We start from the raw sequence: 20,449 nt of genomic DNA, 5'->3' as shown, positions 1-20,449 counted from the left end.
GTTTTGGAGTATGATAAGGCCGCCAAAAAGCCAATTTACTTTACGGGAGAAAAAAAAAAAAAAAAAAAAAAAAAAAATAATAATAATTAAAGCTGCAAGCAGCGATGGACGGGTCCTCGCATCCACGCTGGTCGGCGAATCCATGCACGTTCACCAGGTGGCACTGTGACTGAGAGTGTGTGTCGGCCTCTGAATCACATCTGGACCAGAGTTTAATCACACGTAAAATTTCAGCCAGATTGGAGCATGTTCAGACTAGTTATACAGCATTTCCTGCCCATCCACCACCAGGTGGCGCTGTAACTCAGAGTGTATTTCAAACAGTGGATGTGATGAGGGCTGGACTCTGATCACTCATGAAAAGTTTCAGGCTGATTTGATCATGTAGAGGCCAGTTATACAGCATTTATTGTCCCTCCAACAGGTGGCGCTGCAACTGAGAGTGTCTGTTGGCCTGTAGATGTGATCAGGATTGGATTGTGATCACACATGGAAAGTTTGAGGCAGATTGGAGCATGCAGAGGAGAGTTATACAGCAGTTGTTGTTTCATGGCGAAGCATCAAAACTCTAATGGTCGCCATGGCCACGCCATTTGGCTTCTGGTTAAACTTTTGATAACTTTTCCAACCAAGTCCTGCTGTGTGGACTGACAAAATTTCAGGTCTCCTGGAATTATCCCCTAGGAGGTATTAACTCTCAAAAATGAGAAAAATCATCAAAAATCTCACAATTAATCCAAGATGGCCGACTTCCTGTTGGGTTTAGGACATGGCTCCAAGAGGCTTTTTTGTGCGTCCTGATGTGCTCTATAAGCCTCCCAAATTTCATGGATGTAGGTGAAACGTGCTGGGGGGGCTGTTTGTTAAAAATACTGTAGGGGGCGCTATAGCATGTGCAGTGCCGAGATGCATACAGTGTTGTTCCTTGGGTCAATGGTGATGTGTGTGGTAATTTTTGTGAGCATTGGAGTATTCCTAACCTGTCAGAAAGGGCTTTGTTTTTCATGGCGATATTTGGTTGCTACGGCAACAGCGTTGCATGAAATGTCACACCCTTCACAGTGTGTGATTGTCAAGAGGTGAAGACTCGACTGACCAATTTCCAGCATGATATCACCAAGTTTGGGGCCATTGTACCTGAAATATAAGGCCTTAAACTTACTATTACCAACAGGTGGCGCTATGACTTTTTCAAAATTTATGAGTGTGGATGTGTTCAGACTGGACCTGGTATCCAGCATGTGAAGTCTGAGGCAGATAGGATGTTGTTCAGCTGAGATATGAATCGTTAAATTTTCATGGCGAAACATCGAAATTGGTTTGGCCGCCACAGACACGCCCTTTGATGACAAGTCACCATTTTCACTGGGATGCATCATCAATGTGTTTAGGCTGTTGTCACTGCATTTGAAGTGAATATGATCAACCGGGTAACAATAGGGCATGAAAGTGTAAAAGATGTCTATTTCCTGAAACCACAAGGTGGCGCTATGACTGTCAATGAATATCCCTATGTGGATGACATCAGGACAGGACTGTCATCATACATGTAAAGTTTCAGGCAGATTGGAGCATGTTGAGAAGAATTAGACACCACTTCCTGTTTCATGGCGAAGGATCAGTTGTTTGAGGCTCCGCCATGGCCACACCTTTTGGCTTCTGGTTGAGTTTTTGATAACTTTTCATCAGAAAGGTCTGGTGCATGTACTGGCCAAATTTCAGTTCTCTCAGACTTATCCACTAGGAGCTATAAATTTTGACAAATGTACAGCAAATTCAAGATGGCCGACTTCCTGTTGGGTTTAGGGTGTGGCTGTGATTGACTTTTTGGTGTGTCCTGATGTGGTGCATATGCCCACCAAATATTGTAGCTGTAAATAAAACATTGTGGAAGTTGGCCTAATGACCACTGTTTCAATTTTGCAGGTGGCGCTATAGAGCCATTTTTTCACACATATGCGCAACTCCCATAAAATATCAAATTTTTCGCCAGTCCTGATGTGCACGCCAAATTTCACGCGTTTTGGTTCATGATAAGGCCGCCAAAAAGGCAAGTCATTTCCCGAGGAGCGATTAAGTTTGAAAAATTTACAGCAAATTGAAGGTGGCCGACTTCCTGTTGGGTTTAGGGCGTGGCTGTAATTGACTTTTTGGTGTGTCCAGATGTTCTGCATATGCCCACCAAATATTGTAGCTGTACATGAAACATTGTGGCAGTTGGCCTAATGACTACTTTTTCAAGTTTGCAGGTGGCGCTATAGAGCCATTTTGCCACGCACATGCGCAACTCCCATAAAATATCAAATTTTTCGCCAGTCCTGATGTGCATGCCAAATTTCACGCGTTTTGGAGTATGATAAGGCCGCCAAAAAGCCAATTTACTTTACGGGAGAAAAAAAAAAAAAAAAAAAAAAAATAATAATAATAATAAACCCTAGGGTTTCAATAGGGTCCTTGGCACCGCTGGTGCCTTGGACAGTCGGTGCCCTGGCACCGCCTGTCCTTCGCACCCTCGGTGCTCGGACCCTAATAATAATAATAATAATTAAAGCTGCAAGCAGCGATGGACGGGTCCTCGCATCCACGCTGGTCGTGAATCCACGCACGTCCACCAGGTGGCGCTGTGACTGAGAGTGTATGTCGGCCTCTGAATCGCATCTGGACCAGAGTCCAATCATACATTTAAAATTTCAGCCAGACTGTAGCATGTTCAGAGCAGTTATAGAGCATTTCCTGTCTATCCACCAGGTGGCGCTGTAACTCAGAGTGTATTTCACACAGTGGATGTGATGAGGGTTGGACTCTGATCACTCATGAAAAGTTTCAGGCTGATTTGATCATGTAGAGGCCAGTTATACAGCATTTACTGTCCCTCCATCAGGTGGCGCTGCGACTGAGAGTGTCTGTTGGCCTGTAGATGTGATCAGGATTGGATTGTGATCACACATGGAAAGTTTGAGGCAGATTGGAGCATGCAGAGGAGAGTTATACAGCAGTTGATGTTTCATGGCGAAGCATCAAAACGCTGATGGTCGCCATGGCCACGCCATTTGGCTTCTGGTTAAACTTTTGATAACTTTTCCAAACCAAGTCCTGCTGTGTGGACTGACAAAATTTCAGGTCTCCTGGAATTATCCCCTAGGAGGTATTAACTCTCAAAAATGAGAAAAATCATCAAAAATCTCACAATTAATCCAAGATGGCCGACTTCCTGTTGGGTTTAGGACATGGCTCCAAGAGGCTTTTTTGTGCGTCCTGATGTGCTCTATAAGCCTCCCAAATTTCATGGATGTAGGTGAAACGTGCTGGGGGGGCTGTTTGTTAAAAATACTGTAGGGGGCGCTATAGCATGTGCAGTGCCGAGATGCATACAGTGTTGTTCCTTGGGTCAATGGTGATGTGTGTGGTAATTTTTGTGAGCATTGGAGTATTCCTAACCTGTCAGAAAGGGCTTTGTTTTTCATGGCGATATTTGGTTGCTACGGCAACAGCGTTACATGAAATGTCACACCCTTCACAGTGTGTGATTGTCAAGAGGTGAAGACTCGACTGACCAATTTCCAGCATGATATCACCAAGTTTGGGGCCATTGTACCTGAAAATATAAGGCCTTAAACTTACTATTACCAACAGGTGGCGCTATGACTTTTTCAAAATTTATGAGTGTGGATGTGTTCAGACTGGACCTGGTATCCAGCATGTGAAGTCTGAGGCAGATAGGATGTTGTTCAGCTGAGATATGAATCGTTAAATTTTCATGGCGAAACATCGAAATTGGTTTGGCCGCCACAGACACGCCCTTTGATGACAAGTCACCATTTTCACTGGGATGCATCATCAATGTGTTTAGGCTGTTGTCACTGCATTTGAAGTGAATATGATCAACCGGGTAACAATAGGGCATGAAAGTGTAAAAGATGTCTATTTCCTGAAACCACAAGGTGGCGCTATGACTGTCAATGAATATCCCTATGTGGATGACATCAGGACAGGACTGTCATCATACATGTAAAGTTTCAGGCAGATTGGAGCATGTTGAGAAGAATTAGACACCAATTCCTGTTTCATGGCGAAGGATCAGTTGTTTGAGGCTCCGCCATGGCCACACCTTTTGGCTTCTGGTTGAGTTTTTGATAACTTTTCATCAGAAAGGTCTGGTGCATGTACTGGCCAAATTTCAGTTCTCTCAGACTTATCCACTAGGAGCTATAAATTTTGACAAATGTACAGCAAATTCAAGATGGCCGACTTCCTGTTGGGTTTAGGGTGTGGCTGTGATTGACTTTTTGGTGTGTCCTGATGTGGTGCATATGCCCACCAAATATTGTAGCTGTAAATAAAACATTGTGGAAGTTGGCCTAATGACCACTGTTTCAATTTTGCAGGTGGCGCTATAGAGCCATTTTTTCACACATATGCGCAACTCCCATAAAATATCAAATTTTTCGCCAGTCCTGATGTGCACGCCAAATTTCACGCGTTTTGGTTCATGATAAGGCCGCCAAAAAGGCAAGTCATTTCCCGAGGAGCGATTAAGTTTGAAAAATTTACAGCAAATTGAAGGTGGCCGACTTCCTGTTGGGTTTAGGGCGTGGCTGTAATTGACTTTTTGGTGTGTCCAGATGTTCTGCATATGCCCACCAAATATTGTAGCTGTACATGAAACATTGTGGCAGTTGGCCTAATGACTACTTTTTCAAGTTTGCAGGTGGCGCTATAGAGCCATTTTGCCACGCACATGCGCAACTCCCATAAAATATCAAATTTTTCGCCAGTCCTGATGTGCATGCCAAATTTCACGCGTTTTGGAGTATGATAAGGCCGCCAAAAAGCCAATTTACTTTACGGGAGAAAAAAAAAAAAAAAATAATAATAATAATTAAAGCTGCAAGCAGCGATGGACGGGTCCTCGCATCCACGCTGGTCGTGAATCCACGCACGTCCACCAGGTGGCGCTGTGACTGAGAGTGTATGTCGGCCTCTGAATCGCATCTGGACCAGAGTCCAATCATACATTTAAAATTTCAGCCAGACTGTAGCATGTTCAGAGCAGTTATAGAGCATTTCCTGTCTATCCACCAGGTGGCGCTGTAACTCAGAGTGTATTTCACACAGTGGATGTGATGAGGGTTGGACTCTGATCACTCATGAAAAGTTTCAGGCTGATTTGATCATGTAGAGGCCAGTTATACAGCATTTACTGTCCCTCCATCAGGTGGCGCTGCGACTGAGAGTGTCTGTTGGCCTGTAGATGTGATCAGGATTGGATTGTGATCACACATGGAAAGTTTGAGGCAGATTGGAGCATGCAGAGGAGAGTTATACAGCAGTTGATGTTTCATGGCGAAGCATCAAAACGCTGATGGTCGCCATGGCCACGCCATTTGGCTTCTGGTTAAACTTTTGATAACTTTTCCAAACCAAGTCCTGCTGTGTGGACTGACAAAATTTCAGGTCTCCTGGAATTATCCCCTAGGAGGTATTAACTCTCAAAAATGAGAAAAATCATCAAAAATCTCACAATTAATCCAAGATGGCCGACTTCCTGTTGGGTTTAGGACATGGCTCCAAGAGGCTTTTTTGTGCGTCCTGATGTGCTCTATAAGCCTCCCAAATTTCATGGATGTAGGTGAAACGTGCTGGGGGGGCTGTTTGTTAAAAATACTGTAGGGGGCGCTATAGCATGTGCAGTGCCGAGATGCATACAGTGTTGTTCCTTGGGTCAATGGTGATGTGTGTGGTAATTTTTGTGAGCATTGGAGTATTCCTAACCTGTCAGAAAGGGCTTTGTTTTTCATGGCGATATTTGGTTGCTACGGCAACAGCGTTACATGAAATGTCACACCCTTCACAGTGTGTGATTGTCAAGAGGTGAAGACTCGACTGACCAATTTCCAGCATGATATCACCAAGTTTGGGGCCATTGTACCTGAAAATATAAGGCCTTAAACTTACTATTACCAACAGGTGGCGCTATGACTTTTTCAAAATTTATGAGTGTGGATGTGTTCAGACTGGACCTGGTATCCAGCATGTGAAGTCTGAGGCAGATAGGATGTTGTTCAGCTGAGATATGAATCGTTAAATTTTCATGGCGAAACATCGAAATTGGTTTGGCCGCCACAGACACGCCCTTTGATGACAAGTCACCATTTTCACTGGGATGCATCATCAATGTGTTTAGGCTGTTGTCACTGCATTTGAAGTGAATATGATCAACCGGGTAACAATAGGGCATGAAAGTGTAAAAGATGTCTATTTCCTGAAACCACAAGGTGGCGCTATGACTGTCAATGAATATCCCTATGTGGATGACATCAGGACAGGACTGTCATCATACATGTAAAGTTTCAGGCAGATTGGAGCATGTTGAGAAGAATTAGACACCACTTCCTGTTTCATGGCGAAGGATCAGTTGTTTGAGGCTCCGCCATGGCCACACCTTTTGGCTTCTGGTTGAGTTTTTGATAACTTTTCATCAGAAAGGTCTGGTGCATGTACTGGCCAAATTTCAGTTCTCTCAGACTTATCCACTAGGAGCTATAAATTTTGACAAATGTACAGCAAATTCAAGATGGCCGACTTCCTGTTGGGTTTAGGGTGTGGCTGTGATTGACTTTTTGGTGTGTCCTGATGTGGTGCATATGCCCACCAAATATTGTAGCTGTAAATAAAACATTGTGGAAGTTGGCCTAATGACCACTGTTTCAATTTTGCAGGTGGCGCTATAGAGCCATTTTTTCACACATATGCGCAACTCCCATAAAATATCAAATTTTTCGCCAGTCCTGATGTGCACGCCAAATTTCACGCGTTTTGGTTCATGATAAGGCCGCCAAAAAGGCAAGTCATTTCCCGAGGAGCGATTAAGTTTGAAAAATTTACAGCAAATTGAAGGTGGCCGACTTCCTGTTGGGTTTAGGGCGTGGCTGTAATTGACTTTTTGGTGTGTCCAGATGTTCTGCATATGCCCACCAAATATTGTAGCTGTACATGAAACATTGTGGCAGTTGGCCTAATGACTACTTTTTCAAGTTTGCAGGTGGCGCTATAGAGCCATTTTGCCACGCACATGCGCAACTCCCATAAAATATCAAATTTTTCGCCAGTCCTGATGTGCATGCCAAATTTCACGCGTTTTGGAGTATGATAAGGCCGCCAAAAAGCCAATTTACTTTACGGGAGAAAAAAAAAAAAAAATAATAATAATAATAATAATAAACCCTAGGGTTTCAATAGGGTCCTTGGCACCGCTGGTGCCTTGGACAGTCGGTGCCCTGGCACCGCCTGTCCTTCGCACCCTCGGTGCTCGGACCCTAATAATTAAAGCTGCAAGCAGCGATGGACGGGTCCTCGCATCCACGCTGGTCGTGAATCCACGCACGTCCACCAGGTGGCGCTGTGACTGAGAGTGTATGTCGGCCTCTGAATCGCATCTGGACCAGAGTCCAATCATACATTTAAAATTTCAGCCAGACTGTAGCATGTTCAGAGCAGTTATAGAGCATTTCCTGTCTATCCACCAGGTGGCGCTGTAACTCAGAGTGTATTTCACACAGTGGATGTGATGAGGGTTGGACTCTGATCACTCATGAAAAGTTTCAGGCTGATTTGATCATGTAGAGGCCAGTTATACAGCATTTACTGTCCCTCCATCAGGTGGCGCTGCGACTGAGAGTGTCTGTTGGCCTGTAGATGTGATCAGGATTGGATTGTGATCACACATGGAAAGTTTGAGGCAGATTGGAGCATGCAGAGGAGAGTTATACAGCAGTTGATGTTTCATGGCGAAGCATCAAAACGCTGATGGTCGCCATGGCCACGCCATTTGGCTTCTGGTTAAACTTTTGATAACTTTTCCAACCAAGTCCTGCTGTGTGGACTGACAAAATTTCAGGTCTCCTGGAATTATCCCCTAGGAGGTATTAACTCTCAAAAATGAGAAAAATCATCAAAAATCTCACAATTAATCCAAGATGGCCGACTTCCTGTTGGGTTTAGGACATGGCTCCAAGAGGCTTTTTTGTGCGTCCTGATGTGCTCTATAAGCCTCCCAAATTTCATGGATGTAGGTGAAACGTGCTGGGGGGGCTGTTTGTTAAAAATACTGTAGGGGGCGCTATAGCATGTGCAGTGCCGAGATGCATACAGTGTTGTTCCTTGGGTCAATGGTGATGTGTGTGGTAATTTTTGTGAGCATTGGAGTATTCCTAACCTGTCAGAAAGGGCTTTGTTTTTCATGGCGATATTTGGTTGCTACGGCAACAGCGTTACATGAAATGTCACACCCTTCACAGTGTGTGATTGTCAAGAGGTGAAGACTCGACTGACCAATTTCCAGCATGATATCACCAAGTTTGGGGCCATTGTACCTGAAAATATAAGGCCTTAAACTTACTATTACCAACAGGTGGCGCTATGACTTTTTCAAAATTTATGAGTGTGGATGTGTTCAGACTGGACCTGGTATCCAGCATGTGAAGTCTGAGGCAGATAGGATGTTGTTCAGCTGAGATATGAATCGTTACATTTTCATGGCGAAACATCGAAATTGGTTTGGCCGCCACAGACACGCCCTTTGATGACAAGTCACCATTTTCACTGGGATGCATCATCAATGTGTTTAGGCTGTTGTCACTGCATTTGAAGTGAATATGATCAACCGGGTAACAATAGGGCATGAAAGTGTAAAAGATGTCTATTTCCTGAAACCACAAGGTGGCGCTATGACTGTCAATGAATATCCCTATGTGGATGACATCAGGACAGGACTGTCATCATACATGTAAAGTTTCAGGCAGATTGGAGCATGTTGAGAAGAATTAGACACCACTTCCTGTTTCATGGCGAAGGATCAGTTGTTTGAGGCTCCGCCATGGCCACACCTTTTGGCTTCTGGTTGAGTTTTTGATAACTTTTCATCAGAAAGGTCTGGTGCATGTACTGGCCAAATTTCAGTTCTCTCAGACTTATCCACTAGGAGCTATAAATTTTGACAAATGTACAGCAAATTCAAGATGGCCGACTTCCTGTTGGGTTTAGGGTGTGGCTGTGATTGACTTTTTGGTGTGTCCTGATGTGGTGCATATGCCCACCAAATATTGTAGCTGTAAATAAAACATTGTGGAAGTTGGCCTAATGACCACTGTTTCAATTTTGCAGGTGGCGCTATAGAGCCATTTTTTCACACATATGCGCAACTCCCATAAAATATCAAATTTTTCGCCAGTCCTGATGTGCACGCCAAATTGCACGCGTTTTGGTTCATGATAAGGCCGCCAAAAAGGCAAGTCATTTCCCGAGGAGCGATTAAGTTTGAAAAATTTACAGCAAATTGAAGGTGGCCGACTTCCTGTTGGGTTTAGGGCGTGGCTGTAATTGACTTTTTGGTGTGTCCAGATGTTCTGCATATGCCCACCAAATATTGTAGCTGTACATGAAACATTGTGGCAGTTGGCCTAATGACTACTTTTTCAACTTTGCAGGTGGCGCTATAGAGCCATTTTGCCATGCACATGCGCAACTCCCATAAAATATCAAATTTTTCGCCAGTCCTGATGTGCATGCCAAATTTCACGCGTTTTGGAGTATGATAAGGCCGCCAAAAAGCCAATTTACTTTACGGGAGAAAAAAAAAAAAAAAAAAAAATAATAATAATAATAAACCCTAGGGTTTCAATAGGGTCCTTGGCACCGCTGGTGCCTTGGACAGTCGGTGCCCTGGCACCGCCTGTCCTTCGCACCCTCGGTGCTCGGACCCTAATAATAAACCCTAGGGTTTCAATAGGGTCCTTGGCACCGCTGGTGCCTTGGACAGTCGGTGCCCTGGCACCGCCTGTCCTTCGCACCCTCGGTGCTCGGACCCTAATAATAATAATAATAATAATAATAATAAACCCTAGGGTTTCAATAGGGTCCTTGGCACCGCTGGTGCCTTGGACAGTCGGTGCCCTGGCACCGCCTGTCCTTCGCACCCTCGGTGCTCGGACCCTAATAATAATTACGATAAAAATAATAGTAATAATAGTAATGATAATAATAATTGATATAGTGATAATAATAATAATGATAATTATTCACAGCTGAAATAATAGCAGTATCTATCTATCTATCTATCTATCTATCTATCTATCTATCTATCTATCTATCTATCTATCTATCTATCTATCTATCTATCTATCTATCACTCAGTCACCGAGAGGATGGCTGACAAGTGGAGCTTTCTGAAACAGGCCCCTGGTAAAAAGCCTGCCCAATCTGCAAAGTAAGTTCTACTTTTTTTTAAAAAAACAAATAATGTATTGAGTTTGTTTTAGAGGAATTATTAGCTGACATATTTATTAACTGATATATTATACATGAAAGTGTTTGCCCACATGGGTGTCGCAGAAATTTTAAAGCAGTCCATTCCATGTGAAAGATGGTTGTGGGACCTGATATTCTTTGTGAACAGCAGGGTTTAAGGGGTTGTTATAAAAATATTTCAATTTCAGGTATGAAGCTTATGGAGGACGGAGCACCAAGCACTGCAATACTACCACTCATCATGCAGCTATGTTAAGTTCCAACAGGCATGCTACAGAGGATGACAGAGGCCCAAGGGCACATAAAATGCACTAAACATCTCCATGTGACGCACAGACAAATTATTACGCTCAAAGGATGCAAAAAGTAGGATTAAATTTTTTTGGCCACTAAAAGTTGATTTTGGCTCCTAAAAATGTCTAAATTAACGTATGTTGGTGGCCAAAAAATGTCATTTTGGCCACCGGACCTCTCGGCCTTAAATCAAGCGCTGGGGCACACGGATTGGGTAATATACCTTGGTCGCCTTTTTTAAAGGAGGGCGACTAGACCTTAGGGGACAGCCTGTGAATCCTTCCACCTTAGAGAATGACGTTCTGGGCAAATTCAAGTGTTTGTCTGTGGAATGCGAGACGAGCGTCCAGCCTTTGGTTCGGCGGGGTTTAAGCCTCTGGGGAATTTTGTCCCTGAGCTAGGTTGTGCACAAACCTATCAAGCCAATACATTGAATTAGGTACCCAGATCCACCAAACTGGAATTCCACGTTAAATTTGAGGAAACTCCTATTGAATTCTGACACAAAAATAACTATAAATTGTTTAAAAACTATTTTATAATTCATCTAACAGATCAGATTGAAATTTACCTTGATCATAATTGAAAATTGACACATAAGAGTTCAGATGCAGTTGAGAGTTCTGGCTATGCGCCTGCTGTTTGTGTTCATTGCGACTGTGTTTTATTTCTGTGTGTGCATGAATGCCTGTTGTTGAGTGAAAGAAATTAACCATGGATTGTCATCTGTCCAAATCAGGCGAGACTCATTGTTCAAATGTAAAATCAATTAATAACTCTAAAAAAAACACAATCTGAATCTAATTCTGATGCATCTACACTGGTCAGTGTAGCAGGAATTCAGTCATTAGCCAGAGCTAAGAACACAGAGGAGAAACTTGAGATCATTGCTCTTCTTCAGGAAGAATTGACTAAGATAAAGAATGAAGAAGTTGAATCTGGACTTAACACAGAACCCGACTCAGTATCACTCAGTTTTAGGAAGTGGTGATGTAGGAATAGGACAGAGTAATGATGAGTTGACAAAAAAGGATGAACAGTCTGGGTGTTCTTCACCTGTTTTTCTTTAAAGTGATGAGACAGAGGAGTCAGAGCCTTCTGAAACTAATCCATCAGCCGTGGAGCCCAGCGGAAGCCAGAGATATAGTGTTTAGGGCACCAGATCCTTTCACTAGCCCCATGAAATATCTTGATTGGTTGTGGGTTACAGCCACATTGTATAATGTTCTGGTTCCAGACATGCAGGTACTGACCACTCTATGGCATAGAGTGGTCCACGGTCGAGGAATCTTTTGATTTATCTCCTACTGAGAATGTCCAGTGGACTGACAACCTGGACATGTAGACATGGCTAACGGAGAAAGCTAAAAAGGCAGTATTTTACGGTGTCATAATTGGGTCAAAAGTCACGTGCGCGTAACACCCTCTCGCGTGCGCGAAACACGTACCCCGCGCGAGCAGAAAAAAGTCTTCACGGACGCACAAAACACTCTGCACGCGTGTGGCAATGTCTCCGCGCACGAGGAGCCTCCTACGCGCGTGGAGGCATTGCTATGCGTCCGTGTATGGTGCCATAATTATCCGTGGAGTTCTGATCTACGCGCAGGGGGAAGACTTTTGACCCATTGTGGGCGGATACCAGTGCTCGCCATAACCTCCCTATGATTGGCTGTCTGCAACAGCAAGAACTCATCCCCCACATGGGATGCCACTGTATACAAGAGAGGAAATGACAAGGTCCACTGGAGCCCCTTTGATGCTGCTGCTGCTGTTCTGCTGTGCCCATGGACTGCAGCTCTGCCGAACACACACAGAACCGAGCCCGGATCTCCAACTGCCGGTGGGTGAGTGTCTCCACGTATTTCTGGCTCCAAACAGGAGGTCTCAGTGCTCCATTGCGGGGCTGTCAGCCTTTAGTACAGCGATTAGACGTTAGTTAGCTCCATTGCTAACGGCAGTTACCCAGGTGGACTGACCGGAATTGGCCCAGAAGCCCAGCGTGTCTACTCCAGTGATTCTGACAGGGAGTTTAAGAGTCACAAGTTTCTTGCCGAATCTGCGTATCATCCACACGAAGACGGCGTTTTGGGGGTCTGTAAACGATCATTTTTGAAACCAGGTTCCAGAGTGGAAAGATTTTGAAATGCCGTATACGCAGCTCCGTGTTTACTGGCTCTCCGCTACTTTTCAGATACGCTTGCGTCATAGTTTCATATCTTCATTGACAGGCATGCGCAGTTTCATAACTTCACTGACACGCATGCACCACACGCGGCAACGGCAACAACAATGGCGGCGTACAGTGTAGCAAATGTGCTGATGAAGCTAGTGACCCGTATTCTGACATGTCTCCCAATCGATGCTTTCTTGCAGCTTTTTGGCTTTATAATCCAGTGACACCCGAAGCAAGAGTTCAACCTCATCATCTGTCCAGACTAACGTAGTAGCTTGCCCACGTTGCCCACTCATGCTTCCCGGCTTGGTCTCTGTTTACAACTTTTGCCGGAAGTGCACATGCCCACTGTTTTTTCTTCTGTTTGCGCGTGTTTCCGTCATATCGTTACAGCGCCCCAAGAGGTCTGGCATGTGTTTTACAGCGTTTCCATGCGTATCGAGTGCATTCATGTAGACGCACACATTTTATGAGACGCCTTCGTCTTTATGGTGATCGTTTTTTAAACTGTTAAGCGTTTTGTCTTCGTGTGGATGGGGCCTTAGTTTCAAGTTGAAGCACTAAAATTAATCAGGATCTGCCCCTGGATACAGCGAACCCCTCTCAAGGTGCCATTGTCATGAGATAATCTGTGTTATTTTCTTCACCTGACAGTGGTTTCAATGTTGTAGCTAATTGTTGTATAAAGTCCATGAAGTAACATACACATTTTAAAAAGGCTTACGATGTGTGTGTTTGCAAGCAGTGACTTCACACACATCTAATAAAGGTTCATTAGTCATATAAGCTTGTACAGAGTAATGACAGACGCAAAACAAACCAAAAAAAGCTGTGCGTACGTGCAGATGTGCAAAGCTGCCTGAGGCGGTGAGCACAGCTGGTAACGTCTTTCATGCCTTCATGTATGTACAGACTTTTTCATCACTCCATGTGTGCTCACGGCACTAATGAAGCTTTGTTGAATGTATGTCATTACTAAGCAACCACTCCCAAACTCCTCCCACTCATATGTAATCTAGTGCCTGGGAAATGGCTGTATTTAGTAATGTTTGCTGTGTTTATTTTTTTTGTGTGTATTTTTTGGGTTTTTCGTTGCATGTCTTTTTGAGTTTGCCTAATACCAGTGCCTGATTGAGAGCCCACCCATGCCTGACTTTTGCCCAATCCTGTTGAACTAACAATCAGCGCATCTGTGCTGAGGCGGGCTAATGAGGGGAACAAAGGGAGTGTGTAGAGAGACGAGAAGCAGAGGGGCAGACAGTTGAGCAGCGGGAGTGGAGTGAACACCGGGGCCGTCACAGGACCAGGACTGAGAGGAGCGACCCGCCCGGATTGAGCATCTCGCACCGATCACACGTAGGGGCAGGGGAAACCCTGCCTTGCCCGTGAGTACTTCACCTGTGATATTGAAGTGGTGCGCTCTGGAGAGCCTTGGGCTTTGGGGTTGGGGCCGTGTATTAGGACTTCGGGTTGGCCTGTGTCCGTGTGTTTGGCAGGTGTGGAGTGCTGTGGTGGTGGCGGCTGCTGGAGGTGAGGTAGATCCGGAGCCAGGAATGAGAGGGACGTACATCGAATGAGGACCAGGACGTGGTCACATGATGCGCGCTGATTGAGGGGACTGCACTCGGCTACAGTCGGCCCGGCGAAGTAGCGCTGTGGGCGTAACGTCTCTGGGGAGCGGAGGGCCACGTACAGACCGAGGCTCGATCAACGCAGCGGCAGTTGGGGGAAGCTTTGCCCTGTGTGCTGCGCTCCAGGGTTGGATTAAGGATTCTTGGACTCATTCACACTAGCATTTTAAAGGAGCTTTTGTCCACATTGTATTTGTTGCTTGTTTCAGCTAGCTATTTTAATCTTTTTATTTGTGGATGCTTTTAATCTATTTAAAACTAAGTAAAACGTCATATTTCTATAAATTGCTTGTCTCCTTTGGTACACTTCTTTGCTCTCATTCATTTATTGTGCCATAGTTTCTAATAATTTTATTTGGTCACTGGTTCATTACACAAACTCTAAATAATAGACTTTAATACCCCTCAGCACCCGCTGACACATATAAGCATGTAAATAAAAAAAAGATGAAGGTTTAAAAAGTGTTCTACTCAAAGACATTTCATAGGTGTATATAGACTTTTTCACAACATGTCCTATGCAATAAAGGGCAAAAAAAAATATTTATAAAATAACAGAATATGGCACTCTTCCATCCTTTATATGGACCATGCAGAGCTGAGTAGAGTTCTGGAGCGGAGGGATTATAAATGTTCAGTGTTGGGCAGTAACGTCACTACAAATAGCGTCGTTAGTAGTTTAACTACATTTTTCTGTAGCGACGTGATAGCGTCGTTGTTTACAAAATCAAAAAACATTTCAACAGCTTAGCTAATCTTTTGGTCATGTAGCGCGGTAGCGAACGCAAAAAGCTACATTAAAAATGATGAATGTTGAACTGCTTGAGAACTTTCTGCTCTGCTGCAGTCTCATCTCACACTTTTAAAGATCAGACAGTGACATCCTCTCCAAACGCCGACATGTCTGTGTCGACCAATAGAAGCGGAGGAACTGTTGATGTCGTCATTCAACAATCCCTTCCTGCGACTCACTGGATCCACCCACACACAGACGCTCGCTTCAGTTCACTGAGAGATGGCAGAGAAGGAGTCAGAGTCACCGTGGCCCTACCTAAATAGTTATGAGTTTTTGTGAAAAAACGGAGAAAAGTTGTTTTCAGGTGCCTACTGTGCCAGCCCTAGGCGAAGTTTCTGTCAACTTCAAAGACGTCAAATACAAATCTGAGAACCCATATACAGGTGACTACCGAATATGCACAACCAGCAGCAGTTAGCTAACCACAACATGTCAACCGCAGTATAAGATGCACACACAAACGAGCTACTTTTCAACATCTAAAATTTGCGTGGCATTAAATTAATTAAATTAAGCGTAAGGTTGTGGTGGCAGTGTGTGAATATGTATAAATTGGGGGATTAAATAATTAAACTGATACATATAGGAGGGAAGAGGTATGGGAGAAAACGAGGTAACTGTAAAACCAAAATCTGTCTTCTTCAGTATTACTGTTAACTAATGAGCAAATGGCTGAAAAAAATAACAGAAAGGGTAACAAAAGTGATGGCATAAATGATTAAATATCTTAATCTTACACTCAAGACCAAAATTGAGTTAAGTAGTAGTGGATACAGCACTTTGGGAAAGCATTGAATGATTTTACATAGATATTAGACTTAAGAAATAAAACTTGATTTAATACCCAACGTGAATACCCAAATTATGTATAAAATTGTCTTACTATAATATTGCTTACTTTATATGGAAATTATATCAAATGTAACCTATTATACCCTCCAATGTAAGTGGTGTGTTAATATAAGCTACTGCAACTTAATTATCAGATACATTATGTCTGCAATACAAACTAAAAAGAAAATCAAAACAATGATTTCTCATGTAAAAAGGTTGATTCATTTTAAATATAGCTCCACATATTCCTCAGTGTATCAGCTTACTAAGTTTGAAGCACTGAGAACAAAAATGATGGTTTAATAATAAACAAGTCAGCATTTTCTTGTCTCCGTTTGACTGACTTCATTAGTCCCTGAAATTTTTTGGTAAGAAAAAAAAAGTAACTTGAATGTATTAAGCTACTTTGGCCATATTGCTGTAGCTTAGCTTGCTACATTTCTGTGGGTCATAGCTTCAGTGTAGTAAAGCTTGATTTAACACGGAGTAGCTGGTAGCTTAGCTCATTACAGTTTCCAAGTAGCTTGCCCAACACTGTTTAAATGGTTATTCTGAATTTTCCGTATGTGTGAATGTTTGTCTCTGTGTAGCCCTGTGATAAACTACTGATATGTTCAGGGTGTTCCCTGTCTTCACCCTAAATCAGCTGGGATAAATTTTAGTCCCCCACCACCCTAATGAGGATTAAGTGATGTATACAGTAGATGATGGATGACTATCTTGATAAATACGGTGGTGTAAAGTAATTACATTCGCTCAAGTGCTGTATTTAAGTACAAATCTAAAGTAATTGCATTTTTTTCTCAATATTTCCACTTTACTTCATACCAATCCACTACACCTTTAAAGGAAATCTTGTACTTTCTATACCCCACTACCCCCATTGGACTTCTTGCAAAAGGCAGTATGTGTAGCCGAGGTCACATCTCAGTGTATGAGTTGCATGTACAGATTCTCAGTCATTCAGGGTATCTTGAAAGCTTCAAAAGGACACAGCTGGATTTCTCTCTTTGTTTTTTCCAGTCCAGTTGCCTTCTACTGAAGCTCCTAGTATGTCTATGACTTGTTACCAGCTCCACCAAACAGTGATTGCTCCCTGCCAACTTCTCACATGGTTTCATTTCAAATGTAATAATGTTAAAATGATCAAAAATCTCATCAAAAAATTTGAAAGAATGTCCAAATACTGAAAACAGACTTGTGTAAGAACTTTGTTTTTCTCCTTTCATCTATCTGAATTATCTGCTGTCCTTTTATTTAAAATGGGAAATAAATTAGCTCAAACCTGCAGCAGCTACAACGGTAACATGTTACTGATGCTTCACTGATAAAGATTGGGGTTGACAGATACAACTTTCTTAGGTTCTGTTTCTTGATTGTTATTAGGAATTAAGAAAACCAGTAGTTGGAAATGATCTACACTTGCAGCGAAAATGAAATGACCTTGGTGTCATAATCAAGAAAAACAAATTACAACACCAATTCCATTGAAATGTTTATTATGTTTATAACAGAAAAATATTTTTAAAATATGTCTTATGTTCACTTTATCATTGCTTCATTTCAGATAAGAACAAAGACATTTTCAGTGACTTGTCTCTTGTGATTTTAGATAATTCCCATGTGACAAATTAAGAGTGTTTCGAAATGAAAATGAAATGCTTTCACTATCTTTGCAGCTAAACAGCCTCACAGACCTACAATGAGAGATGAATGCAGAGAGTTCAGACATCCTTCAGAGCGTCATCGCCATTTGAAGTGGGAAACCACTGTGGGGGCCAGCTGGCTTTAATGCTGGGTCTGTCCTTCAGCAGGCTGTAATATTTGGCCAGTTTGGGGTAACGTTCAACAGACAGCCTAAAGAGGAGACAAAATGTTATCGTGCCACTTCAAAAGCAGATTGGACTCAGTCGTTCAGGAAACTCAGTCACCTACTTGAAATGAAACGCATAGGCGACGTTTGGAAAGAAAATCACGTCGGCTAAGGAGAAGGGCCCCGCCAGGTATGAGCCCTCAGCCACCTTGAAGGAGGGAAAAAAATTAGAAGAACCACTGATGTCTATACAGTGTATGTCTGCTAGTGTGTGTGTTGTGTGCTCTTCATACTCTTACATTCTGCAGGTATCCCTCCCAGAGTCGAAGCTCAGTGGCCAGAGCTTCCTTGTTTCTCTTCAGAGCGGAGTCGTGTCTCTCCCCTTCAGGGGTAAGGAAGTCATAGTAGGCCACTGAATCTAAAACGGAATAACCAATATTACTATCAATAACATCAGCACTTCTGTCATCCCTCTTCACTCTGTGCTAGTATTCATACAGGTGACTTGCCCAGTTTAGCATTGAGGTGGACACCCTCCATCATGCGCTGGTACATCAGTGCTTGTTCTGCGGGACTGTCAGGAATCAGTTTGCTGCCCTGAGACTTAAACCGGTTCTGTCACAGCCGAGAAAAGGAGGATCAGATGTCAAAGGAAAGAAATATATTGCAACATTTAGTATGTTTTGTATTTAATTTAGGCTGTTTACCTCGAGGTACAAACATACTGCACATGACTCATTCACGATGAGGTCTCCATGCTTGAATGTAGGGAGCTGGTGGAAAGAAATTATGATATTAAGTTACTGTGGGTATGTATTACATTGCCATAAATGTACAATAAACAAATGTGGTGTTTTTGGCACAGCAAAAGTGAGTACACCCTATGTGTAAGGCTACCTACATGTCATCTGATTTAAAGTTGTATAATGCGTGTATCCAAATATTTTAGAATAAATACGGGCCCCAAAATAGAAACTCAATCTAAGTGAAGACACTTGTGAACACTGACACTAGAATTAGAAAACCATGTTGTGTAAAACAAAGGATAGTACTAATAAAACTAATTAGTGTTGCATGGCCAGTGTGCTATTCACACAGTTTAGCTTTGAAAAACAGACAAGTGCTTCAGACTTCACAGGGGTTTTTAGTAGAAATCTGTGCTTCTGTGACAGCTAAGAAATTATGAAGGTCAGTGTACAACATCAACCCTATGAACACATTAAAAACAATAAAAGTACTCCACCAAGGCTGCTCAGTCCTACCATTACTGACGGATGAAATCTTGAAAAAATCCATGGCAGAAATCACGGCAACGTAGAATGTGGAAATTTAATATAGATGTAAACAAAATGACTTTACGCTAAGCACAGGCTTGTGTCATGCATGTGTGCATTACGTACAGATACCGAATCGTGTGACCCAAATATGTAGTAGCCGGTGGAAATTGATGGAACTCGGAAACATCCCCAAAATTTAATCAGTTGTTCCCTGTATCATTGCGATTGGCTAAGTCCGCAAGAGTCAATTTTTAGTAGGATCGCAATCATGTCCGTGGAAATACCAAAGCACTCGCTGACAAGTCCAGTCTGCAGAAGCTTGGTAGAACAGGCGTATTCCACCATGGCAATGATCCAAAGCACACTGCCAAAATCACACAAAAATTTCTCAAGTGCAGTGGAGTAAAACTGTGACCTGAGCAATAATGTCACCTTAAATGGATCCAGTGGAACACATTCGGGGTGTTTTTTTAAGAGAAATGCAGAGCAACAAAACCTCTCTTCAAAGAGCACCTGAATAAATTGTCTGTGAAGAATAGAATGCCATCCATGCAGAAGAATATTGTCATTAACAATAAAAGTGAACTTTTAAGGCATCTGAAAAATAAAGGATTTGAGTCTTAGTAGTGAAAGGTGTTATAACTTCAGTTGCATTGAGTTCATGCTGTGGCCCCTGTATTTTTCATATCGTGGATTTGAAATTTAGTGTTAAATTTGACATGAGTAAATACTATACTGTTTAACTGAAACTGTCTTTAGGATGATACACGTTTTGGCCACTAGAGGGCACATTTTCCTGTCTCCACTTGAAGAAATGCAAAAACTGCATCATTCTGCCTGGATTTACTTTAGAGAATTTTTAACTTTTTGCATATTTCCTTTCCAATAGGAAACTTCTTCTAACCTGAGGTCACCTTTATTTTAAGATAAGGTCAACTTTATTGATCCCTCACTGGGGAAATTTACAATTAACCAGCAAGAATACACTGCAACTGTCTATTGTAGCTTTTCTTCCAGTATTTGACGAATCACTGACATATATTCATCATTATGGCTGTACATTTTACTTTGACCATCTTTTTTTAACACCTACCTGTGCTCTTGGGTTGGTTTCCAAGACTTCCTGAGATTTGTGCTCTTCTTTCTCAAAGGACAACAGCTTGTGTTTGTAGCCCTGCAGCTTCTTTTCCTCCAGAGTGATCATAACACGCCAGCATGGAGGGGATCCAGACCCCCACAGCAGCATCATTGACTGGGCCATGGATGCAGGTACGGCAGACACAATCCTAAACAGTAAGTCAGTGAAACAAACAGGTGCAACACAGC

At 42.8% G+C, this 20,449-nt stretch overlaps 1 protein-coding gene and 2 long non-coding RNA genes across 5 annotated transcripts; 2 read left to right on the top strand and 1 right to left on the bottom strand.

Annotated features, from left to right (window-relative positions):
• Positions 1 to 2,096: 2,096 nt before the first annotated feature.
• On the top strand, positions 2,097 to 14,688 carry LOC127536212 (uncharacterized). Of its 3 annotated transcripts, none has more exons than XR_007945215.1 (3): positions 2,097 to 2,249; positions 9,486 to 10,264; positions 10,494 to 14,688. It is a non-coding gene; the product is annotated as an uncharacterized LOC127536212 (long non-coding RNA). The 3 variants fall into 3 exon arrangements; XR_007945214.1 differs by lacking the exon at positions 2,097 to 2,249 and adding an exon at positions 4,556 to 4,708; XR_007945213.1 differs by lacking the exon at positions 2,097 to 2,249 and adding an exon at positions 6,890 to 7,042.
• A 703-nt stretch (positions 14,689 to 15,391) lies between these two features.
• LOC127536174 (uncharacterized) lies at positions 15,392 to 18,271 on the top strand. Its single transcript, XR_007945164.1, has 3 exons — positions 15,392 to 15,582; positions 17,713 to 18,036; positions 18,155 to 18,271. It is a non-coding gene; the product is annotated as an uncharacterized LOC127536174 (long non-coding RNA).
• gstr (glutathione S-transferase rho) lies at positions 17,577 to 20,443 on the bottom strand. Its single transcript, XM_022219161.2, has 6 exons — positions 20,217 to 20,443; positions 18,554 to 18,619; positions 18,356 to 18,461; positions 18,146 to 18,264; positions 17,969 to 18,054; positions 17,577 to 17,890 (listed from the first exon to the last, which is right to left on the bottom strand). Exons 1-6 carry the CDS (start codon positions 20,382 to 20,384, stop codon positions 17,758 to 17,760), a joined length of 678 nt encoding a protein of 225 aa, XP_022074853.1. The 5' UTR covers positions 20,385 to 20,443; the 3' UTR covers positions 17,577 to 17,757.
• Positions 20,444 to 20,449: the final 6 nt, after the last annotated feature.

Source organism: Acanthochromis polyacanthus, chromosome 11 (assembly GCF_021347895.1).
Source record: "Acanthochromis polyacanthus isolate Apoly-LR-REF ecotype Palm Island chromosome 11, KAUST_Apoly_ChrSc, whole genome shotgun sequence".
Lineage (NCBI taxonomy): Eukaryota > Metazoa > Chordata > Actinopteri > Pomacentridae > Acanthochromis > Acanthochromis polyacanthus.
The sequence above is the reverse complement of the archived record's forward strand: the minus strand, read 5'-3'. Positions and strand labels throughout refer to the sequence as shown.

What these genes read in the sequence shown, in the direction of transcription:
- gstr (XM_022219161.2), bottom strand. Translation starts at nt 20,384, where the DNA reads ATGGCCCAGTCAATGATGCTGCTGTGGGGGTCTGGATCCCCTCCATGC. An exon ending in AAACCAACCCAAGAGCACAG is followed by an intron (nt 18,620 to 20,216) that starts GTAGGTGTTAAA and finishes TCTTTCCACCAG; the next exon opens with CTCCCTACATTCAAGCATGG. An exon ending in CAGTATGTTTGTACCTCGAG is followed by an intron (nt 18,462 to 18,553) that starts GTAAACAGCCTA and finishes CGGCTGTGACAG; the next exon opens with AACCGGTTTAAGTCTCAGGG.